At 41.7% G+C, this 19,885-nt stretch overlaps 1 protein-coding gene across 3 annotated transcripts in view; it reads right to left on the bottom strand.

Moving 5' to 3' along the window:
* Window positions 1–17,521, bottom strand: part of fancc (FA complementation group C) — a 47,206-nt gene extending 29,685 nt beyond the window's left edge. Inside the window, exons 1-5 of one of the 3 annotated variants that reach the window (XM_070447104.1) lie at window positions 17,418–17,521; window positions 14,252–14,340; window positions 13,117–13,336; window positions 412–499; window positions 231–325 (exon numbers count right to left, since the gene is read on the bottom strand). In XM_070447104.1, the coding sequence (XP_070303205.1) occupies window positions 231–325; window positions 412–499; window positions 13,117–13,296 (363 nt within the window). In that variant the 5' untranslated portion in view covers window positions 13,297–13,336; window positions 14,252–14,340; window positions 17,418–17,521. The remainder of the gene's footprint in view (window positions 1–230; window positions 326–411; window positions 500–13,116; window positions 13,337–14,251; window positions 14,341–17,417) is intronic. The other 2 variants (XM_070447105.1, XM_070447106.1) reach the window with 2 other exon arrangements.
* Between the last annotated feature and the right edge of the window lie 2,364 nt (window positions 17,522–19,885).

Here is a 19,885-nt window from a genome sequence, read left to right as displayed (position 1 = left end):
GTCTTCACTATTATTCTACAATGTAGAAAATAGTACAAATAAAGAAAAACCCTTGAATGAGTACAGTAGGTGTGTCCAAACTTTTGACTGGTACTGTATGTCTCACTGTAAGCTATGGAAACATAGACAAGGACACAGGTGTAAGTGCTAAATGTTTTTGKTTTTTTTGTGCATACAAAAAGTGATTGATGAAGGGATAGATTGATTGATATATTGATAGATTATATTACCCGTATCCACTGGTTGGCCTTCCTCTCGACAGCGTTGTGAGGTTCCTCTGAATATAGACTCCACAGACTCTGGAGCAGGAGCGAGCGGCTCTCAGCTGAACACAGGACACACAACAAAACAACACATTAGGCAAGGCATCCATCCATCCACCAAACCATAGCCTATTGACAGTCCACTCACCACCCGCAGTGACATAGGGGTTCCAGCAGAGGCGGCCGAGGAACTGGCCTACGAAGGGAATAGTCCTCATGGTCTCTGTGGTGGAACTCTGGAAACACACAAAGCACGGACACTAACACACACTCCACACCAACATGACTAGGCCAAACCAAGTCTGTCCCACCCTATTCCCTATGTAGTGCACTACTTTTTACCAAGACCCATCTGTTCAAAAGTAATGCATGGGATTAGGGTTCCATCTGGGACAATACCCTATAACTGACTGACTGTACGTACTGTAGCATACACAACCATGTACTGTAGCATACACTACCGTTGAAAAGTTTGGGGYCACTTAGAAATGTCCTTGTATTTGAAAGAAAAGCACATTTTTTGTCCATTAAAATAACATCAAATTGATCAGAAATACAGTGTAGACATTGTTAATAATGTAAATGACTATTCTAGCTGGAAACGGCAGATTTTTTATGAAATATCTACAGGCGTACAGAGGCCCATTATCAGCAAACATCACTCCTGTGTTCCAATGGCACGTTGTGTTAGCTAATCCAAATGTATCATTTTAAAAGGCTAATTGATCATTAGAAAACAAGGACATTTCTAAGTGACCCCAAACTTTTGAATGGTAGCATACACTACTACAGTGTGTGTACTGTAGCATACACTACTACAGTGTGTGTACTGTAGCATACACTACTACAGTCTGTACTGTAGCATACACAACAAACAGTCGTACTGTAGCATACACTAACACAGTGTCGTACTGTAAGCATACACTACTAATTCAGAGTGCCTACAGGTACTGAGTATACTCGGGCTACTGTACAAAACCTACAGGCGTAACTGTTAGGCATAACCACACGTACAGTTGCTACTGTAGCCATACACTACACCAGTGCTCGTACTGTAGCATACACAACTACAGTGTTACTGTAGCATACACAACTACAGTCGGTACTGTAGATACACAACTAAGTCGTACTGTAGATACAAACAAGCTGTACTGTAGCATACACAGATTAGTTGGTTCGTACATACAAAACTACAGTGTGTACTGTAGCATACACAACTACAGTGTGTACTGTAGCATATACAGTACCATGACAGGGTTTCCCAAACAGATTGCCAGGACCCACTTGTGCAATCTTAAGTAACTAAAGTTTAAAAAAAACGAAAAACAAAGCGTTCATAAGTTTAGTACAAGTTTGTTTTTCACATTTCATCCATAAACATTCCCTGGGTTTAATTTTCCCCCAGAGCGAGAACACATCATGTGTTGAGAAGTGTGAGAGATACACAAAACAGATGGGTGTGACGGGCCAGGTAGTTTGGGGTGTTGGGGCTCAGCTTTGCCCGCTTACAAACTGTACGTGAGTGTGTGAGTGTGTGTGCTTTTTTAAGCAAGCATCTGTTTCTGTGTGGAAGACTCTTCAGCTCAAAGCAACAAGGGGCCATTTAAAACATTTCTCTCCGGCCAATTAAAAACGGAGAGCTTGTAGCAGAACACTGTAGGGAATGGCAGCTAGTCGTCGCTAGCTTAGTACTGACCAATGACACAACGGGTCTGTTCAGAAGGGTGTGACGCTACGGAATGTTCAGAAATCACTGATCTCTACCTGATTTGATAAGAGAAAGCAAGGTTACCAACCTACGATTACCCAAGGTAGAGAGGAAGGAAGGAAGTATGTATTTCTCCAGTCTCGAACAGAGTCCCTGATGTCATTCATTGGAACCCGGGGCGTTAACGATGTAGCATCTCTCTTAAAAATGTAGACCTTGCATCTTGTGTGTGTGTGACACAACCAGGGCGGTACTGTTGTCGCGTTTCTTTTCGATGGCCTCTCTATGCATCACTTCAACATGTGCTCGCCCTGCCAATGTACTGTACACTGGAACACACTCAAAGCGTCACACTCTTTTCAATCCTGTACATAACACATGGTCTCAGTTTAATATGACACGCCTGTGTGTGTGTGTGTGTGTGTGTGTGTGTGTGTACACCCCTTGTATGACGCAACCCAGAAGGAATATTTATTTACAATAAGATCTTTATTACAGTTTGAGGCTATTGAAACATACCATACAGGCCTCAAAGAAAGAAAGAACGAGCCATCGCAACAGAAAATAATTATCACCAACTACCAGAGCCAAATCAGCATCAAGTTAGTGACTGGGCACACTAATACCGTCCCTCATAAAAAGCCAAGCTTTAGACATGCTGTATCTACTGTGCATACCCAGACATCTAGGACAGAAGAGGCTGATTACGTGGTGATCACAGGGASTTTATGGGACCCTTTGTCTGTCCAACGATGTCATCAGGGCAAAGATATGACAAAGCAACGTCAATCCACTGATCTATAGTGCACTACTATGGGCCCTGGTTGAAAGTAGTGCACTACTGTATACAGGGAAAAGGGTGCCATTTGAGACGCAACCCTTGCCTCCCTTGGGCAGTACTGGAGACATGAATTCCCATGGAAGGTGTCAGTGGTATAGGTAAGTATCTAAAACTGCATACTCCACGTATGCACACAATGTCACGCACACACAGACACCAACTCACACTCACCTCGTTCGCACATGCATGCACACACGCGCACACACAGACTTGTGATGCTGACTCTTAAGTGAGTGTGTAGGAGTGTATCCAGCAGGCCCCCACCAGCCAGAAGGAAAACCAAACACACACACAGCTCCTAGGGTCCTAACCCAAAGCAAATTAGGAAATGGATATTAATTGGAATATTTTTTCATCCTCGAGGCGAAAGCCACAATAAAGTCTTCTAGTCATCAAAGAAGGCAACACTGGTGCCGAGAAGTATTTTACTTAACCACTCTTTTATGAGCCCTCTGCCGGGAAAGGATTTCACTCCAATTAAGCGATCCTTCCCTCTCTCCTTCACACTCATTCACTCTCTCCCTCCCTCCCTTTCACATTGCAGATGCTCTCACCCAGGGGCTGACATAAAGTGGGGTTGAAATGATTGACCCCTTGATAAAGATGAGCAAAAATKACTGTAGAAAACAAATAATTCAAATACTGAGCTCTATTGTATGCAAAAAATATATATATATATTTTATAATAATACAATTGTTCAGAAAAAAAAAAAAAAGGGTCAACATTATTAACACCTGTTTTCAATACCTCATCTTCCGAGGATAAAGGCACCGAGCCTTTTTCTAAAATGTTTTATGAGATTGGARAGCACATTGGGAGGGATCTTCGACCATTCCTCCATACAGAATCCTTCCAGATCCTTGATATCCTTTGTCTGTGCTTTTGGCATGCCCTCTTCGATTCAAACCATAGGTTTTCAATGGGTTTCAACTACAGCGATTGATGTTGATTTTGTGGACAATTAATAATTCCTTTGTGGATTTTAATGTGTGCAAGATCCACTTGTGGCCAAATTCCAGCTTCCTGGCAGAGGCAACCAGGTTKTGGGCTAAAATGTCCTGGTACTGGGTAAAGATCATGACACCCTATACAAAGGCCACAGGACTAGTGGAAGCAAAATAGCCCCACATCAAAGATCCACCACCATATTTCACAGTAGCTATGGATTTCTTTTCTGCTTATGCATTCTCATTTCGACACCAAACCCACCACTGGTGTGCATGGACAAAGAGCCCTATTTTCATGTCATATGACCAAAGCAGAGAGAGAAAATAGAGAGANAACTAGAGGGTACGAGGGTAACTAGTTAGTTTGTTCTCTATCAAATTTTATAGGCTAGGCCTACCTGCTGCAATGTCCGACTGTCTCTCTCTCTCTCTCCTTGAGCAACATGCAACTTATTTTCCACCATAATTTGCAAATAAATTCATTAAAAATCCTACAATGTGATTTTCTGGATTTTTTTTTCTCATTTTGTCTGTCATAGTTGAAGTGTACCTATGATGAAAATTACAGGCCTCTCTCATCTTTTTAAGTGGGAGAACTTGCACAATTGGTGGCTGACTAAATACTTTTTTGCCCCACTGTATATATGGGGAGTTTCTCCCATTCTTCTCTGTTTCTCCCATTCTTCTTTGCAGATGTTCGAGCGGGTTCACGTCTGGGCTATGGCTGGGCCCCTCAAGGACATTCAGAGACTTTCTCGAACCCCCCTGCGTTGTCTTGGCTGTGTGCTTAGGGTTGTTGTCCTGTTGGAAGGTGAACCTTCATCCCAGTCTGAGGTCCTGAGCGCACTGGAGCAGGTTTTCATCAAGGATCTCTCTGTACTTTGCTCCGTTAATCTTCCCCTTGATCCTGACTAGTCTCCCAGTCTCTGCCGCTGAAAACATCCCCACTGCATGATGCTGCCACCACCATGCTTCGCCGTAGGGATGGTGCCAGGTTTCCTCCAGACGCGAAGCTTGGCATTCAGGCCACAGAGTTCAATCTTGGTTTCGTCAGACCAGAGAATCTTGTTTCTCATCGTCTGAGAGTCCTTTAGGTGCCTTTTGGCAAACTCCAAGCAGGCTGGAGTGGCTTCCGTCTGGCAACTCTACCATGAAGACCTGATTGGTGGAGTGCTGCAGAGATGGTTGTCTATCTGGAAGGTTCTCCCATCTCCACAGTGGAACTCTGGAGCTCTGTCAGAATGACCATTGGGTTCTTGGTCACCTCTCCGACCAAGGTCTTTCTCCCCCGATTGCTCAGTTTGGCCGGGCGGTCAGCTCTAGGAAGAGTCTTGGTGGTTCCAAACCACTTCCATTTAAGAATGATGGAGACCACTGTGTTCTTGGGGACCTTCAATGCTGCATAAATTGTTTGGTACCCTTCCCCAGATCTGTGCCTCAACACAATCCTCGGAGCTCTACGGACAATTCATTTGACATCAAGGCTTGGTTTTTGCTCTGAAATGCACTGTCAACTGTGGGACCTTATAGACAGGTGTGTGCCTTTCCAAATYATGTCCAATCAATGAATCTACCACAGGTGGACTCCAATCATGTTGTAGAAACATCTCAAGGATGATCAATGGAAACAGGATGCACCTGAGCTCAATTTCGAGTCTCATAGCAAAGGGTCTGTATACTTATGTAAATGTTTTTTTATTTTTATAAATGTTCAAACATAAAAATAAAAATAAATGTTTTTGCTTTGTCATTATGGGGTATTGTGTGTAGATTGATGAGGGAAAAAAAATGTCATCCATTTTAGAATAAGGCTGTAGCGTAACAAAATGTGGAAAAAGTTAAGGGGCCTGAATACTTTCCGAATGCACTGTACATTTCACATTTCCCCTAATGTTATTAGCCTAMCTCTTTTTTCTCTCTCGATTGTTACTTAATTTCTTCCTTGCTTTCAACAGTTAAATGAAATAAGTTCAGTTGTCCTTATCGTCACCATTCTAATCACATCGTTGAATGATAAAGGACTAGAATTAGATGCAGAAGGCTTTCACTTCTCTTCACGAAGATTGAATGGTTATGGGTCTGAATAAATAACTGCTACCAGGCTACCGCCATCCCGCGTTCGCTCTTCTTTCAAACTACCTGTGAGTTCTATTGGCTGCTGTATTTAAYATTCAGCAAACAAGAGCTTGCGTCCCTCTTCAAATAATCTATTGGTATAAGAAATGCAMAACAAAAAATATCCAGCAAGYTATTCTAGTCTTGCTTTTCCAGCATGGGACTCCAAGAGCTCAGGAAAGTTTTTTTAAGGAGACAAAGGCTATAAATTAGAAGCTTATTATACAAAMCCCATCATTAATTAGCTAAATATAAGGCTAATACTGCATTGACTATTACCTGAAAGAGGTAGGCTAGGACATCTATCRGGCTAAATACAGTATCAATCTAGAACAGGATGATCTATTTTGGATGCAATTTGAATGGAATTGGTGGAGAGAGAGAAAGACTGCAAGAGAGTGCTCATGCGTGCACTGATTTAAAGAAACAATATTTGAGTGATAGGCTGTTTTAAAACTCTGCAGCTGCAATAAAACTTTTTTTTTTAATCTTTAAAATTACAAAATAAGGTGACCCTAAGGTGACCCTCGAAAGCCAGATGGAGATGGGTAAATTAGACACACATTCGGTCTTTATATTACTGTAGTACAGCCTATGCTACGAAAATAAGTTACCATGATGAGATGGTTGGTCTACATGCATTGTGAACTGTGCTCCWATCTGAGATGGGCAGTCTGTCCCCACCCTGAGCRTTGATGWYTCATCATGCGGAGGCCGTAGAGAAGCCAGATTTAGACATSTCATATMATTTAACAGTTCCATTTCWCGCCATGCTGTTCAATTAATTAATCATAATTTACCGGTTTCTCGCAGTTATTTATCCTGGGAAAAGGTTGTGGTTTCGGGTGGTAAATCTCGGTAACCGGGTTCCTGCCATTCAACCCTAGCTCAGACACCCATACATACCCCACAAGACATGCCACCAGAGCAGACTCTTGGAAACACACAGTATTACATTGAGCCATGACTACATGGAACTCACTTCCACATCAAGTAACTCAAGCGAGCAGTGAAATCAGATCAAAAAAACAACACCTCACTGTGTTGAAACACACACACCCTAACACACGCACTCTACACACAAACATTACAATATTGTAATATTGTAGTATAAATAAATGTAAGTATTACAAATAAATTGTATATTGTAAATGTATAATAATAGAGTAATAATTGTAATATCTTSTATGATGCATTGTTGTGTTTTTGATAAAGGCTGTTGTTTTGTTGTGATGTAATTGTTTTAATCCTGTTTGGACCGCAGGAAGAGTAGCTGCTGCTGCCTTGGCTATTGAGGATCCTAATAAATACTAAATACCGCTTCCTCCTGATTCAGCTCATATGGAGACTCGAACTCGGGACCTCTGCCTCGAAAACACTGTTGGAGCTAGGAACATAAGCATTTCGCTACACCCTCAATAACATCTGCAAAATATGTGTGCACGACCAATTACATTTGATATTTATCACAATGAAACTGATACATTTCAAATTGAATTTTAAAATCGAATGCAATATTCATTCAATTTAGTTTCAAATCATGAAATACAAATTACATTTATGAATTGAAAATCAATTTGTGCATAAAAATTCAAAGATACTGATTTCAAATACAGTTTCTGTTGGCACTGAAATCACTCCATACAAAAGACTCTTTGGTTTAAGAGAATTTACTATAGCTGTTAAAGTATACAGTACCAGTCAAAAGTTTAGAGACACCTACTCATTCAAGGGTTTTTCTTTATTTTTACTATTTTCTACATAGACATCAACACTACGAAATAACACATATGGAATCATGTAGTAAACAAAAAATTGTAAACATATCAAAACAAAAGTGTGCAAAGCTGTCATCAAGGCAAAGGGTGGCTACTTTGGAGAATCTCAAATATATTTGATTTGTTTAACAATTGTTTGGTTGCTACATGTTATTTCATAGTTTTGAGGTCTTCACTATTATTCTACAATGTAGAAAATAGTACAAATAAAGAAAAACCCTTGAATGAGTACAGTAGGTGTGTCCAAACTTTTGACTGGTATGTATGTCTCACTGTAAGCTATGGAAACATAGACAAGGACCAGGTGTAAGTGCTAAATGTTTTTTGTTTTTTTGTGCATACAAAAAGTGATTGATGAAGGGATAGATTGATTGATATATTGATAGATTATATTACCCGTATCCACTGGTTGGCCTTCCTCTCGACAGCGTTGTGAGGTTCCTCTGAATATAGACTCCACAGACTCTGGAGCAGGAGCGAGCGGCTCTCAGCTGAACACAGGACACACAACAAAACAACACATTAGGCAAGGCATCCATCCATCCACCAAACCATAGCCTATTGACAGTCCACTCACCACCCGCAGTGACATAGGGGTTCCAGCAGAGGCGGCCGGAGGAACTGGCCTACGAAGGGAATAGTCCTCATGGTCTCTGTGGTGGAACTCTGGAAACACACAAAGCACGGACACTAACACACACTCCACACCAACATGACTAGGCCAAACCAAGTCTGTCCACCTATTCCCTATGAGTGCACTACTTTTTACCAAGACCCATCTGTTCAAAAGTAATGCATGGATTAGGTTCCATCTGGGACAATACCCTATAACTGACTGACTGTACGTACTGTAGCATACACAACCATGTACTGTAGCATACACTACCGTTGAAAAGTTTGGGGCACTTAGAAATGTCCTTGTATTTGAAAGAAAGAAGCATTTTTTGTCCATTAAAATAACATCAAATTGACAGAAATACAGTGTAGACATTGTTAATAATGTAAATGACTATTCTAGCTGAAACGGCAGATTTTTATGAAATATCTACAGGCGTACAGAGGCCATTATCAGCAAACATCACTCCTGTGTTCCAATGGCACGTTGTGTTTAGCTAATCCAAATGTATCATTTTAAAAGGCTAATTGATCATTAGAAAACAAGGACATTTCTAAGTGACCCCAAACTTTTGAATGGTAGCATACACTACTACAGTGTGTGTACTGTAGCATACACTACTACAGTGTGTGTACTGTAGCATACACTACTACAGTGTGTACTGTAGCATACACACTACAGTGTGTACTGTAGCATCACTAGTACAGTGTGTACTGTAGCATACACTACTAGTGTGTACTGTAGCATACACACTAGTGTTACTGTAGCATACACTACTAGGTGTACTGTAGCATACACTACTACATGTGTACGTAGCATACACTACACATGTACGTAGCTACACTACTACAGTGTGTACTGTAGCATACACACTACAGGTGTACTGTAGCATACACACTACAGTTGTACTTAGCAACACACTACAGTGTACTGTAGCATACACAACTACAGTGCTGTACTGTACATACACAACTCAGTGTACTGTAGCATAAAACTACTGACTGTAGCTAAATACAGTGTATGTAGCATACACTACTACATGTACTGTGCATCTACTGTAGATCAGTACACTACACTACAGTTGTGCTAGCTGTAGCATCAACTACATTTACGTAGCATACATACGTCTACTGTAGCATTACCAACTACAGTCTGTACTGTAGCATACACAACTACAGTTGTACTGCATACAAACTTGTGTACTAGCATACAAAACTCGTGTGTACTGCATACACTACTACAGTGTCTACTGAGCATACACTACTACAGTGTGTACTGTAGCATACACAACTACAGTGTGTACTGTAGCATATACAGTACCATGACAGGGTTCCCAAACAGATTGCCAGGACCCACTTGTGCAATCTTAAGTAACTAAAGTTTAAAAACGAAAAAACAAAGCGTTCATAAGTTTAGTACAAGTTTGTTTTCACATTTCATCCATAAACATTCCTGGGTTTAATTTTCCCCAGAGCAGAACACATCATGTGTTGAGAAGTGTGAGAGATACACAAAACAGATGGGTGTGACGGGCCAGGTAGTTTGGGTGTTGGGGCTCAGCTTTGCCCGCTTACAAACTGTACGTGAGTGTGTGAGTGTGTTGTGCTTTTTTAAGCAAGCATCTGTTTCTGTGTGGAAGACTCTTCACTCCAAGCAACAAGGGGCATTAAAACATTCTCTCCGGCCAATTAAAAACGGAGAGCTTGTAGCAGAACACTGTAGGGAATGGCAGCTAGTCGTCGCTAGCTTAGTACTGACCAATGACACAACGGGTCTGTTCGAAGGGTGTGACGCTACGGAATGTTCAGAATCACTGATCTCTACCTGATTTGATAAGAGAAAGCAAGGTTACCAACCTACGATTACCCAAGGTAGAGAGGAAGGAAGGAAGTATGTATTTCTCCAGTCTCGAACAGAGTCCTGATGTCATTCATTGGAACCCGGGGCGTTAACGATGTAGCATCTCTCTTAAAAATGTAGACCTTGCATCTTGTGTGTGTGTGACACACAACCAGGGCGGTACTGTTGTCGCGTTTCTTTTCGATGGCCTCTCTATGCATCACTTCAACAATGTGCCGCCCTGCCAATGTACTGTACACTGGAACACACTCAAAGCGTCACACTCTTTTCAATCCTGTACATAACACATGGTCTCAGTTTAATATGACACGCCTGTGTGGTGTGGGGTGTGTGTGGGTGTGGTGTGTGTGTGTGTGTACACCCCTTGTATGACGCAACCCAGAAGGGATATTTATTTACAATAAGATCTTTATTACAGTTTGAGGCTATTGAAACATACCATACAGGCCTCAAAGAAAGAAAGAACGAGCCATCGCAACAGAAAATATTATCACCAACTACCAGAGCCAAATCAGCATCAAGTAGTGACTGGGCACACTAGTACCGTCCCTCATAAAAAGCCAAGCTTTAGACATTGCTGTATCTACTGTGCATACCCAGACACTTGGAACAGAAGAGGCTGATTACGTGGTATCACAGGGAGTTTGATGCGGACCTCTTTGTCTGCCAACGATGTCATCAGGGCCAAAAGATATGACAAAGCAACGTCAATCCACTGATCTATAGTGCCTACTATGGGCCCTGGTTGAAAGTAGTGGCACTACTGTATACAGGGAAAGGGTTGCCATTTGAGACGCACCCTTGCTCTCGCTTGAGGCAGTACTGGGACATGATTCCATGGAAAGGTGTCCAGTGGTATAGAGTAAATATCTAAAACGCATACTCCACCGTATGCACACAATGTCACGCCACACACAGACATCAACTCACACTCACCTCGTTGACATGCGATGACCACACGACGCACAACAGATTTGATTGCTGACTCTTTGAGTTGTAGGAGTGTATCAGCAGGCCCCGCCAGCCAGAAGGAAAACCAAACACACACACAGCTTCCTAGGGTCCCTAAACCCAAAGAAATTAGGAAATGGATATTTAATTGGAATATTTTTTTCATCTCGAGGCCGAAAAGCCACAATAAAGTTTCTAGTCATCAAAGAAGGCAACACTGGTGCCGAGAAGTATTTTACTTAACCACTCTTTTATGAGCCTCTGCCGGGAAAGGATTTCACTCCAATTAAGCGATCCTTCCCTCTCTCCTTCACACTCATTCACTCTCTCCCTCCCTCCCTTTCACATTGCAAGATGCTCTCACCCAGGGGCTGACATAAAGTGGGGTTGAAATGATTGACCCCTTGATAAAGATGAGCAAAAATGACTGTAGAAAACAAATAATTCAAATACTGAGCTCTATTGTATGAAAAAATATATATATTTTTATAATAATACAATTGTTCAGAGAAAAAAAAAAAGGGTCAACATTATTAACACCTGTTTCAATACTCATCTTCCGAGAAAAGGCACCGAGCCTTTTTCTAAAATGTTTATGAGATTGGAGAGCACATTGGGAGGGATCTTCGACCATTCCTCCATACAGAATCCTTCCAGATCCTTGATATCCTTTGTGTGCTTTGGCTGCGCTGATTCTGCAGTTCTTCTTTCGATGTCATAATCCTATCTAGACCAAGGTTTCAATGGGTTTCAACTACAGCGATTGATGTTTGATTTTGTGGACAATTAAATTCCTTTGTGGATTTTAATGTGTGCAAGATCCACTTGGGCCAAATTCCAGCTCCTGGCAGAGGCAACCAGGTTGTGGGCTAAAATGTCCTGGTACTGGGTAAAGAGGTCTGACACCCTATACAAAGGCACAGGACTAGTGGAAGCAAAATAGCCCCACATCAAAAGATCCACCACCATATTTCACAGTAGCTATGGATTTCTTTTCTGCTTATGCATTCTCATTTCGACACAAACCACCAACGTGTGCTGTATGGACAAAGAGCCCTATTTTCCTGTCATATGACAAAGCCAGAGAGAGAAGAGAGAAAATAAAGAGAGAGAAGGAGAGAGAGAGAAGAGAGAGAGGAAGAGAGAGAGAGAAGAGAGAGAGAGAGAGAGAGAGAGAGAGAAAAGAGAGAAAGAGAGAAGAAGAAGAGAGAGAAAGGACCTGAGAAAAAGAAGAAAGGGAAGAGAAAAGACAGGAAATAGAAAGAGTGAAAAGAGAGAAAATAGAAAGAGTGAAAAAAGAGAAAAAAGATAGTGAGAAAAAGAGCGAGATGGTTGGTTGGAAGGTACAGCACCTCTAACACTGGATCCTCACAGAGTCGCTCCCCCTCTCCAAAATCTGGTACACTTGATGCAGGGATACATTAGGTTAGCGTTGGCAGTCCCCTGACAACTATTAGCTGGCTAACTCAACATTGCAGCACTGCCAACTAGTCACACAGACCAGCCAGTGTTAGAGAGGGAGACCTCAGGTGTGTGTGGAGGGTGGGGGGGGTGAGCCTGACAATGTTTACAGTAGCATAGTGCTTCAACCGAGCTCTTAATGGATCAGCCTAATTGATGAACTGCACTAATTAACTGGATGAGCCTGGGTGTTCTGTCAGGGAGTCTGTTCTTACACACTCACAGTCCACAACTCTTCCAAACCTTTCAGAGTTGGTGCTGACTTAGGATCAGCTTAGCCTTTTAGATCACAATGAATGAGATTAAGTGGACARGGGACGGGCACCTGATCCTAGATCAGCACTCTTATTTTGAGAAGCTTAAAACATACAGCCCCTGATCCGGTCCAGAAACTACCCGTTCCTCTTCTCCTACCCATTCAATGGTTAGCAGATCTACAGGAACCTCTAGGTGTACAGTAGCTTAGCAATATGATCCACCTATCTGATACATTCAAATATGCTAGCAGACAGGAGAAGGGGCCAGAAAAATGGGTGTTGGGTTATTTGGGATGGGGCAGGGCACTGTCCACTTACCCGTGTGTGTATGTGTGTGAGGAGGAGCTGGAGGAAGGCCCTGAGAGGGCCCAGGTGGAGGCAGGTGTCTCTCTGGGTGTCTGGGCTCTCAGTCTGGCCCCACTCCACTGCCTTTCCTAACCAGAAGGCTACCTCCTGGGGCGTTAGGCCAGCCATGGATCCCGTCTGGGCCTGGGACATGGTGCTATTGGGGCTGGGGCAGCCTGTTGCAGAGCAGGGTCTATGGAAGACAAACAAACAGACAAATATGATACACGGCTCAGGGAACACTATTCCTTCTCCTAGCAGGACAAGGGATCCAAAGTAGGGTTCCAAAATTCCCACATTTTCAGGTTTTTCAGAAATCCCAGATGGCGGATTCCCGTACTTCCTACCGATTCCAGGAGTATTCTATCCGGGATTTCTGGAAAAGCTGGGGATTTTGGGAAAGTTACCAGAATAGTGCAACCCTTCTCCAGAGGCATGGAGGGCTGAAGTAGAACAATAACATGTTTTGTGGGTGTTGCAAAGTGACAGTAGCAGTAGAAATCACAACAAGGCTCTTCAAACATATGGCCCATCTGGGACAAAGTGAATTTGTCCTCACCCTGTATTCCATTAGAGCAGCCAGAAGAAACAGACATACACAACACCAGGGTAGTGGTTTAAAGGACTCACCCTGTATTCCATTAGAGCAGCCAGAAGAAACAGACATACACACAACACCAGGGTAGTGGTTTAAAGGACTCAAGCCTCAACTCCCCAACCTCATCAAGGATGTAGAGAACAAGGTCCTTTTTTAAAGTAGCCCAACTCTTTTTATTTAACCTTTATTTAACTAGGCAAGTCAGTTAAGAGCAAATTCTTATTTACAATGACGGCCTAGGAACAGAAGGGTTAACTGCCTTGCTCAAGGGCAGAACAACCTATTTTTACCCTGTCGGCTCGGGGATTCGATCCACCAACCTTTCGGGCACTGGCCCAACGCTCTAACCACTAGGCTACGTGTCGCCCCTGACTCTTAGGGCTGGTTTCACAGAAACAGATTAAACCTAGAAGTGAATTAAAAGCATGCTGTATGGAGAATCTCAGAACACATGCTTGTATCACAGATGTAGGCACATGTACTGTAAATGGCAAATACAGTTGAACTTACAGCAAGGAGGGAAGTGCTGGGCCGTCTTAGACCGAAACACCATCTCTCTCCTCTCTCTCCATCTCTTCCTTGTCTCTCATCGAACCCTACTGAGAAATAAACCACACATTCTTCACCTTTTATGATGATGAGGATAAACTGGTGGGGGGTCGTGACGGTGTGTGTGTGTGTGTGTTAGGTGTGTATGTGCTTGTGTGTAGCCTGAGAACAGTGTGTGTGTCCGGAGCTGGCAGGCGTGTGTTATTGTTGTTTTTAGCTATAATGACAGGTCTGTGAGGGACACCACGGGTTGTGTTTTACGACCACCTCGTTACACACCACTTGTTTAATGTCTTGCCATCATCTCTGCTGGAAAGCCCCTATGGCTCAGCGATGTGAATATATAATTACTTGTTTAAAAGAAAAAAAAAGTACAACCAAATTAAGAACAAACGCCTCTTGTTGACCTGTGATGGGAGCACAGCTTTCAATGCACAAGAGGTTGAGTATAGTAGCATGCTGCATACCAAACTGGCTCACACACACACACGCTTCGTCCAAAATGCATTTAGAGTGTGAAATAAGCTGCGACTGAGTCAATATTGTTGTAAAATACTTTTTCTAAGATATGTTTGTGGACTTTGGGTAAAGGAAAGTTTACCGTTCCAATTCTTAAATTGTTGACGTTATTTCAAAATAATAAAAGATCAGTTCTCCAATAGGCTATAMTGAGTCTTCCCCCATATAGACAGCCTAGCATCCATCAGGTTTCATCAGGAGTTAGCCTAGACTAGGTTGATCATCTGTAGTTTCTTTCTTATAGTTTCCTACCTTCAAATTATAACTGAGGGGGCGGCAGGTAGCCTAGCGGTTAAAAGCGTTGGGCCAGTAACCAAAAGGTTGCTGGTTCGAATCCTGAGCTGGCAAGGTGGAACAATCTGCCATTGAGCAAGGCAGTTAAGCCCCAACAACTGCTCCCCGGGTGCCGTGGAYRTCGAGTRAGGCAGCCCCCCTGCACCTCTCTGATTCAGAGGGGTTGGGTTAAATGCAGGAGACAAATTCAGTTGAATGCATTCAGTTGTGCAACTGATTAGGTATCCCCTTTTCCTGATAATAAGTATTAGCTAATCTTGGACACCTAGAACTAAAATCTTGCGAATTTGCAACAGGCTTTTTTCTGTATTTTTTAAGTTCTATRTCTTGAAAACTTGATCAAAACATTTTGGGACAGTATGGACTAATGTGGACTAATGAAAAAAAAATAATTGTGGTATTTTTCTTTAAATGTTTTTATAATTCCAATTCAATTCCTACTCAAAAAGCCCACACGGTCTAATTTCAATTCAATAACTTGAAGATTTATAACATTTGAATTTAATTAAATGTAAATTCTCCACTTCTTGAGTGAATTCAAGAATTAAAATGTTGAATTAAATTGGAATGGACCCCAACCCTGGTTCCTGACAAAATTAGAAAATAATTTCTGTAACGTTTTTTCAAAAAACTTAAACAATAAAAAAATATATATAATTGCTGCAAAATCGCCCATTTGTGTTATGCAATGTGGATCTGTTCACGAGAGATTAGTATTAGCAAAAATGTGACAGGAACCATAGGCTAGAACATTAACTAAAGGGGCCTAAAATGCACAAAAKAAATATAGCTAATTATTTTCATATTAAACATAAATGCATCAGATGTTATTGTACAAAATGAGACCACCCTTAGCAGTTGTTAATGAGACATTGTCTTCTTCTCTGGTCTGGTCACTCAGTAGTTTTTAGAAGAGAAGCAGACATTGGAGCCCACGCTGTTCTTCTGCGCTCTATTACTGTTGGTGACATCACAGTAGCTGCCTCTGCCAAACCAGATCTACTACGCTTTTTACATCTCACACACACTCCAAATGCATTGGAATAAAACTTTTCAGGCTCCACATGATATAAAATACATCACTTTTCCACTTTTAATGGCAACTGAATATAAATGATGTACTGTATGTTAGGAACATTTTCAATAGCAACTTTCTATAAAATTGCTTTATTAAAAAGGTAACTAGAGAAGTAACTATCGAAAACCAGAGCCAGGTATATGTACTCTGGCTAAAACAAATGTTATGACTTTAACATGGAATCATGTAAGCCCCTAAATTCCACACGAGCATACTGTTTTAACTGTGCTGTAACTGTTTGTACTGTACTCAGTGGTGGAAAAAGTACCCAATTGTCATACTTGAGTAAAAGTAAAGACGCCTTAATAGAAAATGACTCAAGTAAAAGCCACCCAGCAAAATACTACTTGAGTAAAAGTCTAAAAGTATTTGGTTTTAAATATACTTAAGTATAACAAGTAAATGTAATTGCTAAAATATACTTAAGTATCAAAAGTACAAGTATAAATCATTTCAAATTCCAACTATTAAGCAAAGCAGACAGCCACATTTTCTAGTTTTTATTTATTTACAGATAGCGAGGGGCACACTCCAACACTCAGACAATTTACAAACGAAACATGTGTTTAGTGAGTCCAACAGATCAGAGGCAGTAGGGATGACCTGGGATGTTCTCTTGATAAGTGTTAATTAGACCATTTTCCTGTCCTGCTAAGCATTCAAAATGTAATGAGAACTTTTGGTGTCAGGGAAAATGTATGTAGTAAAAAGTACATAATTTTGTTTAGGAATGTAGTGAAGTAAAAGTGGTCAAAAAAATATAAACAGTAAAGTACAGACACCCCAAAAAACGACTTAAGTAGTACATTAAAGTATTTTTACTTAAGTACTTTACTCCACTGACTGTACTTCAATTGGAATGCAATACTTATGAGCCACCTCTAGATGTCAGTATTTCATGCTCTCGGGTTGAGACGTAAATATACACTCTCTCGTTTGATAACATACCCAAAAAGTCCTCCTGCCGTTGACACACAAACCACACTCAACCACAAAGGACTCAACCTACATGAGTGATGTAGGTAAGAAATAAATGATGCAGGAATCAAAATAGTAACGTTATCACCACGTTTTACAACTAGCTTGCTTTGGCTAACGCGCTGTTACAAGCAAAGGCATAGCTAGCATAGCAGTCAAAGTTGTTTCAAATGTAGCTACATAATATCCTAAAATAAGCCGTCATAAAATGTGTATGTAGCTAATGCACCATCAGCGACATTAACCTGTATTACCAACCTGTATGTTGTGTTCAAATTCACTATCAGAAAACGTTCTCCTTTGTAAAGTGACAACAGTGAACTTCCCTCTGCTGCGAAGCCGGATATGTCCGAATCCCATTGGCTGAGGTCCCACCGCGCCTTCTCAAACGTGGGCGGTCGCTCGCGCCTCAGTTGGCTCTTTGTACGGATCTAGAATCAGTTGACTCTGCCCAAATCTATAACTTTACCATTAGATGTTGAAATACAAAACCAACTTTAGGTCAGTATTTAGGGGCAACTTGTTGTGATTGACCAGTGCTCCATTTATTGGCGTTAGAACAGATAAAGAAAGTAAAGTAATTTTGGTGGGTATGATAATAAATAGCAACACTTGAGTTTAAGTGAAATTAGTTAAACTACACTATAACTTGCTGACAGGAAATAGGTAGCAAGGATAATTATTTTGCACTTTTTTATATACTGCTGTATATATACTGCCCCGCTTCTTACAGTTGGTTCCACTTTGAACCATTGGGTGGCACTATGCAAAGGGAAAACCCTGTTGTTACTCACTGCTTGTAGAAGCATGAGAACAGGAACATGTCAGTTGGAGGCTGGGGGAGAGTATGCTTCATTGACGCCCCCAATTTTCTATTGTTATGTCAGTCACTGACCGTCACTTAATTAGCAATGTCAGCTATCAATATTTAGATTGGTATTTAGTCTAGCCAGCTATCTAAACGTGTAGTAATCATGGCCTAATACCGACCGGGCACGCAGGGCAGATATCATATTAGCATGGTATAAGTCATTACAAAATGGGTAGAATTGTAGGAAATTTGCTTTAAAACGGCAAACATTTTTCTCCACCCCATGGCAACATGGGTAGTTTTGCAGGGAATTAGCTGTAAAACTGCATCATGTTTCTCGCAGCCGCATGGCAAAATGTGTAGAATTGCAGAAAACTTGCTTTAAAACGGCAACATTATTCTACGCCCCATAGCAAAACTTTAATTTCTGTCCACCGTCAAGAGGGGTGCCACTTAAATGTTTCGCCATGAGATGGGGGGTCCCCAACCAAATTTCACTAAGGACCCCCAGGCATCAGTGACCAAGTACACTGTATAACTCTCTTAGTAGCTTATTATTAGGAGCCAATTATAATAGTACACTACATCATATATCATATCTATACTGAAAAAAAGATATAAACACAACATGTAAAGTGTTGGTCCAATGTTTCATGAGCTGAAATAAAGGATCCCCAAAAAATTGAATGCGTAAAAAAAGTTTATTTCTCTCAACTTTTCTGCACAAATTTGTTTACATCCCTGTAAGTGAGCATTTCTCCATTGCCAAGATAATCCATCCACCTGACAGGTGTGGCATATCAATAAGCTGATTAAACAGTATGATCATTACACAGGTGCACCTTGTGTTGGAGACAATAAAAGGCCACTCTAAAATGTGCAGTTTTGGCACACAACACAATGCCACAGAGGTCTCAAGTTTTGAGGGAGTGTGCAATTGGTATGCTGACTGCAGGAATGTCACCAGTGCTGTTGTAAGATAACTGCATGTTCATTTGTTGACCATAAGCAGCCTTCAACAGATTTTAAAGAATTTGGCAGTACCTCCAACCTGCCTCACAACCGCAGACCATGTGTAACTACGCCAGCCCAGGACCTCCACATCCAGCTTCTTTACCTGCGGGATTGTCTGAGACCAGCCATCCGGACAGCTGATGAAACTGTGGGTTTGCAAAACCAAAGAATTTCTGCCCAAACTGTCAGAAACCGTCTCAGGGAAGCTCCTCTGCATGTTTGTCATCCTCACCAGAGTCTTGACCTGACTGCAGTTCGGCATTGTAACCGACTTCAGTGGGCAAATAGTTTCAACTGTACCAGGCAGATGGTAGACAGCGTGTATGACGTCGTGTGAGCGAGCGGTTTGCTGATGTCAACGTTGTGAACAGAGTGCCCCATGGTGGCAGTGGGGTTATTGTATGGCAGGAATAAGCTACAGACAACAAACACAATTGCATTTTATCGATGGCAATTTCAATGCAAGGAGATATGATGATGAGACCGTGATGAGATCCTGAGGCCAATTGTCGTGCCATTCATCCGCCGCCATCACCTCATGTTTCAGCATGATAATACACGGCCCCACGTTGCAAGGATCTATACACATTTCCTGGAAGCTAAAAATGTCCCAGTTCTTCCATGGCCTGCATACTCACCAGACATGTCACCCATTGAGCATGTTTGGGATGCTCTGGATCGACGTGTATGACAGCGGGTTCCATTTCCCGCCAATATCCAGCAACTTTGCACAGCCATTGAAGAAGAGTGAGAGAACATTCCACAGGCCACAATCAACAGTCTTATCGACTCTATGCGAAGGAGATGTGTCGCGCTGCATGAGGCAAATGGTGGTCACACCAGATRCTGACTGGTTTTCTGATCCACGTCCCTACCTTTTCTTACAATATCTGTGACCAAC

The sequence above is a fragment of the Salvelinus sp. IW2-2015 genome, linkage group LG15, assembly GCF_002910315.2.
Source record: "Salvelinus sp. IW2-2015 linkage group LG15, ASM291031v2, whole genome shotgun sequence".
NCBI classification, from domain to species: domain Eukaryota; kingdom Metazoa; phylum Chordata; class Actinopteri; order Salmoniformes; family Salmonidae; genus Salvelinus; species Salvelinus sp. IW2-2015.
Note: the sequence above shows the minus strand (reverse complement) of the source record. Positions and strands in the feature narration are given on the sequence as shown.